Source organism: Rhagoletis pomonella, unplaced genomic scaffold (genome assembly GCF_013731165.1).
Source record: "Rhagoletis pomonella isolate Grant_MI unplaced genomic scaffold, Rhpom_1.0 Rhpom_scaffold_00005, whole genome shotgun sequence".
Lineage (NCBI taxonomy): Eukaryota > Metazoa > Arthropoda > Insecta > Diptera > Tephritidae > Rhagoletis > Rhagoletis pomonella.
The window spans coordinates 41,815,594-41,824,698 of NW_023458559.1; the positions used below are offsets into that span (position 1 = coordinate 41,815,594).

Here is a 9,105-nt window from a genome sequence, read left to right on the forward strand (position 1 = left end):
TGCAAACAAATAGAAGCCACCAGCTCCAGATTCTAGCACGGTTCCACCAGCTTGAAGCGCTGAAAACTAGGTCAACAAGTTATTTAGCGTGGTCATATTGGTCGCTTTGGTTTGGCTTAGAAATAGCGCCAAGCAAGCAGTGACCGAGGCAGTGGTTGTGGCAGCTTTTTATTGAAATTTTCGAGGTTATTACCGTTTTGACTGCTACAAAGTTGTACTTTCCGTTTTCAGTAGCGCACAGAATTTAATAACGAATAGAGGTTTCGCACTGTAACCTCTCCTCGAAATCGACAGCGCGAAATGTATTTTCGTATCTATTTACTCTTTCTTGCATTATTCGCCGCAACGCAACCGCAGCACTGCCAATTAAATGCAATCGCGAAGCGGCAAAAACGCTGGTTTCCAGTGCTAATTTTTCCGCCAACCAGTCCAACGCGAATACAGGTAAACGAGGCAGAGCAGAAAAATTAAAATTTTCATTTTATATAAAAAATAATGAACTACATTTTACCTAGTTGATTGTGGGCATTGGCATACCGCTGGAGGATTTACTCTACGAAGCAATGACCACCGGTTATGTGCTCAAGGCCGAATATTTTTTAGCCGATTCGGTGGAGAAGCTTTTCACCATCAGCCGCATGCCGTTTACGGCGCGTCAACTGCAGGCAAGAAAGTTGACCAAATTTGAGCGTTTCTTAGCGCGTGCTGATGAATGGAAGCGTTATGCCGCTTGGGAGCGCCACCTGACCGAGCATCGTAAAGTGTTGTCCAGCTATCGTTGGTCCATTTATAAAGCGCTCGAAGGTTTAGCGGAGCGGTATGTGGAATGATAAGCTTGCAGGTAAACTAATTAAAAGAGAATTATTGTGTTTGCAGCATTGCACCCGCGGGACGCGCTTGTGTGTTGAAGAGCATTTGTGAGGCGGCGGAGACGCCCTTTCACTACCGCAATGGGCTGTTTGGCGAACTGCTGCACATACTATTGACGTGAGTTGTTGAGAGGAGGCAAGGATGGAATCCACTTAGTTCTTTTGTAATTTTTTGTTTACATAATTGTAGGCCCTCTTCTTCGATGGATGAGTTATCCGAGCATACGGATAACGAGTACTTTTATGCTGAGTCAATGGGGCGCTCTGGTGCAGACTGCAGTTTGGTTTTCAGGGATTGTAAAAAGTCACTGTTGGAACATTTTTCAAATGTGCAAAATTTTCAGGATACAATATTAAAACAATTTGGTTAGTTTACAAAAAAAAAAGAAAATATAGTTTTTCGGAAGATAATAGTTTACGGAACCAATTTTGTGGCATCTCCGTCATGTCAGTACATCATATTTTTTGTCAACTTGGGTTATATTGCAGGACCTGTCATCATATAGATTCTGACGAAAAATTTTGCCCCAAAGGGCCGGTTATGATATCCTATTGGGATTATGTAGTTGACCGAGCTTATGGAAACAGCATTAATTTGTTTCATTTTTAAAGCATTGGCGATCAGAATTTAGCGCCCGTTTTAAGGACAGTAGAGAAAGTGGTAATGAAAATAGCGTAGCCTGAGTCTGCCCAATCCCGGAGAATGGCAAAGAAACTGCTCGAAGCTTTCGAGTTACTCTTACGCTCGGCAGCTGCAAATCAGTCGGTCCCACTGGGATACGTACACATAGTATGCCGAGCGGTATCGAGCGAAGCCAAGCTGAGGTATGCAGAGCGGAGCTTTTCATATGGCAGCTGAAAAATCAAATAGAAACTTCAAAATTAAAGAAAAGCTTTGCTTTAAGCTCCAAAACGCTTCTGAAAAAGCATGCTCTATGCACACTTTCATAAAGCTAAAGCAAGTTGAAAGCTTCCCTCCGATCGGAAGGGCTTCGCTCAGCTCTGCACAGCTTTCGGTGCGTCCGCAACCTTAGGTTTATGAGTTTCTTTGTAGAATAGGGACCAGATTTTACATGCCACCTAACATATTGGCAGAAAGAATGGGAAGATCTCATATATATGGCATGACCGTTTTAGGGTGTTTCACATTAAGTCCTCGCTCAATCGATAAGGCCGCCAAAGAGCATAGAGCATTTTGTTGAAGGTCGCTCAGAACTGCAATTAAGGCCGAACTGGTCAACATGGGCTATGATTGCACAACTTAGGATATGGAGATAGAACTGTAAACGCCACTGTTAATGAATCTAATGAAAATGTTTGTCTCGACTAACTGCCGTTTTCACAGAACACAGAACACTGGGCCCGGGGCACACATGCTGAAAGACTAGGACTGGAACACATTAATTCTTGTCGTAACTGTAATTTACCGGGTACAAAAGAAATGGCAGATTATCGCCCGGCATTGAGTAGGACTAGAATAAGGTTTCTAGGCAAACTTGATATCAAAGTTATGTGCCAGAAGAAATTAATGGAATCAATTTTGATTAACCCGTTATAATCATAAAATTATACAAACCTACATATATCCGGAAACTGTAACTTTTAAACAAATTTACACCTATCAAAGCTTAAACGAAAATTTTTCTCAGCCCTACCCATATGCATGGCAAATGCAAAGGTGTGCATAATTATCAACTGGCACATTTTCTCACAACCAAAAATTTCACCCACATTTCTAACCACACAATTGTAATAAAAAACACATTCATAAAAATACACACATGCATACACAAATGAAATGCTAACGACATTCTTGTGTCTCGATGTGTTTTATAGTTATATGCTTGTAGTTTTTGATTTGATTGCGTAAAATTTATGCAAATTGCAAGTTAATAACTCTTTTTACTCAACTCTCTTGGTGGTCTTATCACCGACTAACCATCAACAAAATAAATATACCGCAACGAATGCCACTCGACTAGATAGTTTTTGTTTTGCTTGCAGCAGTGCAACGTTCGCTCATTTAGAGGGAAGACGAGACACGGGAAGAAATCATCAGCCGGCAGTTAAGTTAACATAGATAGAAAGAGACTTAAGGTGGGTAAAGGAGGCGAGTGCTTTTCATTAATTATACACTTGAGGCATATTTTGGTTAATAGCTGTGAGTAAATAATGTGTCGCGGTGCGTTGCACCAAGTCGCGAAGAGATGAGCTGAGTGCCGGGTGTAAAGCGACGTCTGCGCTATAATTAATTTTAATAATGCCGTGTATTATTCAAATTCTTTTATAAGATTTCCTTTTGATCAAAGAATGTAACTACAAAATGTTTAATAAAAGTGCTGTGAATAAAAGACAGGTAACGCAAAAGATTGCAGTGTTGGGGAAAACTCAAACAGAATAAAAATTGGAGCTCGACTCAATTAAGCTTTATACTGTTCTATATAGAATGCGTATAACATATAAAAATGCATCGACATTTTTTATTTTGAATATTTCGAAAATCGATAAAACTGTGTCCTCTTACACCTAGGTATGTATGTATGTCACTTTAGTTCCTAGAAATCTGTACTAAATCCGCCAAAGCCATAGGGAAGGAGCTCAGTAAGGAAGACGACCAGCCTTGCTGTGCTAGGTCCGAGCTTCGTTAACAGATTCGTTCCTTAAGGTTGGCAAAGATGGATGGATTTTCAAACCCTTCCTAAAATATTTATCTTTGCATCTGTCTGGCGGAAGAAGACGGATGTAAAGTTCACGCAGGTTAAGCTCAACAAACAGCAATGACTAACCAACGTGAGCGTTACTGGTGCGTTGAGCACAATACAAATCGCGGCTTTCCCTCTGCGTGGCTGCGACCTCTGCATATTGTAATCAAGAAAGAAGCTCTTGCGTTTACTGCATGACATAGCTCAGGAGGCAAGGTGGTGAAAGTCAAACCCATACATCCATTCACACTCAGGGCTATAGGACAAGAGGAAGTACTACGCCTCTCTGTAGGTTAAACTTCACATAAATATATAGATGCACCTTAACGGTCGATTTCTCTAAAAAAAACCTGGCAAATTCCAGAAGGTTCCTTATCACTTTCATTACACTCTCTAAACTAATAAAAAAAACTGCCTCCCTTTGGCTGATGAAGATGAACGATTAACAGAAGCTATCAGATACAGGTCGAAGATCACTTCGAGAGCAGAGCGGCGCTAAAGGCACACGAGGTCACCTCAAAGTTAATGTTCATCGCAATCAGGAATCGGGATGAACAAATCTGGAAAGTGGAATTATATATTGAGAGAGAAAAGGACGCCACAGGTATTCTTATCCCCAGGACTTTCATCGGTCCACCACAGAGCTCCGATAGGCCAAGCTGAAATATCTGGATTAGGAAGCGTTGCATTATTGAACAATTACGGAAGGTAACAGACAGGCTAAATCCTTGGTCCTGAAGATGTCACCAAAAAAGAACTAGAGCACTTCTTCACCTTACAAGGCATGAACTAAAAATTATTATTGGCTTCCTCATTGACCACTGAAGGTTAATGAAGCACTTGTTAGACTTGGGAGTTGTTTACACTGATCAGTGCAGGTTTATCTCACGAGAAATCGGCGACTTCACTTCCAAGGATCACCGTAGCAGAGGAAATGACCTAAATACCATTCATTCAGGGAATCCCACGTAGTTTTTAACGATACGTGGATCAAAGAGGACCTGTAACCATATAGAGGTTTGATTTATATAGTATATCATCCTTGCCTTCGGAAAAGGGGTGATTGAATACCAGGGAGTGCTACTATTCTGCAGTTCGACTTCTTAAACCATTTGGAGAATGTACATATGTATTCTGAAAATAAATTAAGGGGATGCCCCAGTTAATTGTTTCTGTTTGAATTGGGATTAACTTCTCAAATAGCGAGTCTAACAGCGGACAATGGAAGGGAGGAAGGAAATATTTTATGGAGTATGGGACATCTGAAGTACAAGTTTCCAACCCCCTTACATTGCATCGAGCTTACAATGGCCATATCGATTCCAGGGGAATTTCTGAGCGAGGACGATACGTATTCCCAAATACTTTACTACTTGGACCATCATGGGGTTCAACCCTACACCTTTGAAGCTTAAAGCTAGGTGAAGTTTCAGCAGTTAACAACAAAGTAGCAGAGGTAACTCATTGAACGGGATAGTTTTGTTGATAGTTATGTAGAATTTCCACATTCACTCCTCCCTGATTGAGTTCGAGCAGTACTAAAATGATTTTGGTCGACCATTGAAGTGGTAACACCACTGTGAGACGTTTCTCGTAACTCCATAGCTCCGAAATTCTGTCGAAATTGATCTGCGCCGTAGTTTAGCTTTTAACTATTTAGAAGCTGGTTTATAACTGATTACTTTATTCTATGTTTCATATATTTTTCGCAAGAGTGTGCATTATTATTTATGCGCCAAAGCAAAGAAATTAAGAAAGTGTAATACTTACTGCAGACAAAAGCTTGAAGAATATGTTAGACTAAACGAATCAACAAAATATTCGCTTCAAACTCGAAAAGCCCATGGGGGAGTTATGCACAGCAATGAAGGACTGAGCAGCGGCTAAGCGCAACTAATATGAGATTATTCGTTTTAGGCTTTGGAGAGGGAAAGAACAGAATGGAATACAAGAAGCCGATTGTGGCTTAGACGCAATGAGGAACGTTTGATGCAGAGGCGCGACAAGTGCAGGCAGTTCGTGCCATTGCTGACACATAAAATTTATGCATACATACATGCAAACATACATAGGTACATCACACAATGCATACATACATAAATATGTACTTATATACATTAGGGCGGGTCATTTTGTATGAGAGATTTTTTCGACTATGCGCGTTTAGCACAGATGGAATCTACGTGTAAGATTTGCTGAAGAAACCATGAATCTAAAATCAATTTGGAGCTTGCGAAAATAGATTTATTAGCATTTTATTGTAGTGTCGTAAAGAAGTGCTTAAATTTTGAATAAAAGCATGCTGTAAGGTGTTTTTTGTTATGAGAATTCCATTTTTACATTTGTATTTTTTCTCTTAAAATTTCCACAATGAAGGTGCTACAGTGAAAAATTTCACATTTTCTATGAAACCAATTTTCGAAATTTGGCAAACTCCAAATTGATTGAAGACCCATAGTTTCTTCGGTAAATTTTTTTTGAATTACACACAGAAACCTCCTATGCTTTACGCGCATAGTCACAAAAAATTGACCCGCCCTAATATACATACATATTTCTGCATATAAACATACACATCCCCTTGGGTTGGAGTTAAAAAGGTCGTTAATGTTTTTCTTTACAAACTAATTGGCTTGACAACGCGCAACAGAAATATGTGAAAAATTACGGAAAAAAACAAAAACAAATAAATAACATTAAAAAATTAGGCAACCAACAAATATTCATGAGCGTGTGTTTTTGGTTTTCTTGTCGTAAAAAATGCTCCCGAAAGTAAACAGCAGGTCGAGTGGTCAACGGCCAAATGCCGAGCGTCGTCTTGAAGAAAAATTTCCCAAGCGTGTGGCGCATATGTTGTAACTCTGCAAGACGTAAAAGAAGCAAAAGACATTTCTTTATTTTACAAATTTTTTCCTACAACTTTTTTTCCTCGTTTTGAAAAATTTCAACCGCGCTTTTAATTTGTGTGCACTTGCTGAAAGAATGTTAATGGTCGTCAAAGATGACATATCCGATAAGAAAAGCAGATGAAATATTATATTAATAGTTTATGTATGTATGTAATACGTGCTGTATATCCCATACAAACATACATACATCAATGGCGAATGCAACTCGGCTAAATTATGCGTGAAACTAATGCGTTCATCTACGCTAGGAAAAAGATGTATTGCAAGTTGATTCAGTTTCGCTTTGGATTAGATAATCTAATTACCTTTACCTATACGATCATATGTATATAAATATGTAACTAGGTATCAAGCCTATTTGAATCATTTCCACTATCCCAACCGCAGGTGTCACTTCATTCCACGTTAGTCTTAGATCGATTTTCATGATCTTAATTAATGATCAATTAGATAAGAGTGAGAAAACGTAAAGAAAATTTAATTAAATCTTGTTCCCATAGTAAAATTTCATATTAGGGCTTTATTTAATAAGTGTCAAAAGGTATTTCATGAGAATAGCTTTTCTTCTTCCGGCCACTGAAGTCAGTCACTGCTTAAGCAATAGCTCTCACAATAGCCAACACACAACAGCATTTGATGAGCTCAATTTTCCAGTTTAAGGCCAGTATGCAGCTCTCAAGAAAAGCAATAACTCCATATAAAATAAGGCACAAGAAATGCCTAAGAAATTTTTTTGTGTCACGCCCCCTTTTCCAATGCCGCCCATATTTTCCCATGTGTACGGAATTAGTTTTGTTTATCTCGACAGCAAGTTCCAATGCTCTAGCACAAATATTTCAAGAGATATACAACATAAAATTTTTAGTTAGTATAGGAGGTGCCACGCCGTCTTTTCCAGAACTGCCCATTTTTCTCTATGCCTATAACCCTCCCGGGGTAAAAGCAAATAAGTGTGCAAAGTTTCGTGCGATTCCGTGCCGCGGTTCAGAAGTTATAGGGAAATAAACAAGCACACATTCACATTTATATATATAGGGGAAAAATGGCATTTAGGCATATTTTGGCGAAAAATTATATTAAATAACCTTTTATACAAAATATAGTACATACAGATATATCTTTAAAAGGAAATTTGAAACTTCCAAGGTTTTTTTTTTGTTTTTGTTAAAAAAATGCTTGCGAGAAATAATACTTTTTAATCAAAATGATAAATTAAAAACAATGTCCTTAGAGATATTTTTCAAATAATATTTATTGGAAAGAAAGTTTCTCTTGTTGAAAAAATATTTTTGGGTTAAAAAATGTTTGCGAAAGAAAACTTTTTTATTTCAAATAAATCTCTCTGTTTTTGGAAAATTTTTTACTTTATAAAAAATTGTTTGAAAATATATTTATTAGGGAAAAATTTTTATTATGGTGAAAAATGTTTGCTGGAAATAATTTTTATATTCAAGAGAAAACCATTTTTTTGAAAAATTTTACATTTGATGACAAATGAAAATTTGTGAAAGGAAAATATGTATTCCGTTTTGGGGTAAAAAAAGTTTGCTAAGAATAAGTGTTATTCTAGAAAAATCACATTGTTTTTGAAGAATTGTTCATTTTAAAAAAATGCTTTTAGGAAATTTTTTCCAAAGCAACATTTACTCGGGGAAAACTTCTTTTATGTTGCCAGAAATAATTTTTTTATTCTAGAGAAAGATTGTTTTTTTTTTAATAAAATGGTTCATTTTAGAAAAATGCTCTTTTGAAAAATGTTTAAAGGGATATTTACTGTAAAACATTTTTTAATTGGAGTGAAAAAAATTTTGCTATAAATAACTTTTATTCTAGAAAAATCTAATTTTTTTTTAGAAAGAAAAATTTAATAGGACAATTATAGGAAAAATAAAATTTTGGAGAAAGGAAATGTTTGCTAGAACTGGGTTTTTCATTCTAGAAAAAGCACTTTATGGTAAAGGTGTTCATTTTAGAAAAGTTCTGAGTTTTTTTTTTAAAGGATATATATTGGAAAATTTGTTTGAAAGGATATTTATTGGAAAATTATTTTTTGGGGTAAAAAATTTTTGCTAGAAATAACTTTTATTCAAACAAATCAATATTTTTTGGATAAATGTTCGTTTTAGAAAAAGTGCTCTTAACAAAACGATTGCTAGAAATAATTTCTTCATTACATAAAAAGAACTTTTGTGGAAAATTGCAAATTATAGAAAAATGACCTTTCGAAAATTTTTTTAAGAGGATATTTATCGGTAAATATTTTTTTGGGGATCAAAAAAGGTTTGCTAGAAATAACTTTTTTGTTCCAAAAAATCACAATTTTTTTTTTGGAAAATTATTCCTGACGATTCGAGGCGATTTTCTAGGCGATTCAACGTTGCTCCAGAAAAATCGCTCGTGTAAATGGTGATTCAAAAGTCGCTTGCCTCAAAGTAGACAGCAAGTCAACTTTAGCAGGCGTTTATCGCCTGTCAAAAGATCGCCTTATGTAAAGGCAGCTTTAGATAAAATCGTTTCAGAAAAAATGCTTTTAGGAATAACTTTTTTGAAGGATTTTGATTTCATTTATGTAAAAATATTATATAACGGGTGATTTTTTTGAGGTTAGGATTTTCATGCATTAGT

General features: G+C 36.7%; 1 protein-coding gene across 1 annotated transcript in view; it reads left to right on the forward strand.

Annotated features, from left to right (window-relative positions):
* The first annotated feature begins 300 nt into the window (after positions 1 to 300).
* The window catches only part of LOC118740111, a 66,156-nt gene continuing 57,351 nt past the window's right edge, over positions 301 to 9,105 (forward strand). The window contains exons 1-4 of the mRNA XM_036471605.1: positions 301 to 444; positions 516 to 817; positions 877 to 987; positions 1,060 to 1,198. Of these exons, the coding sequence (XP_036327498.1) occupies positions 301 to 444; positions 516 to 817; positions 877 to 987; positions 1,060 to 1,198 (696 nt within the window). The remainder of the gene's footprint in view (positions 445 to 515; positions 818 to 876; positions 988 to 1,059; positions 1,199 to 9,105) is intronic.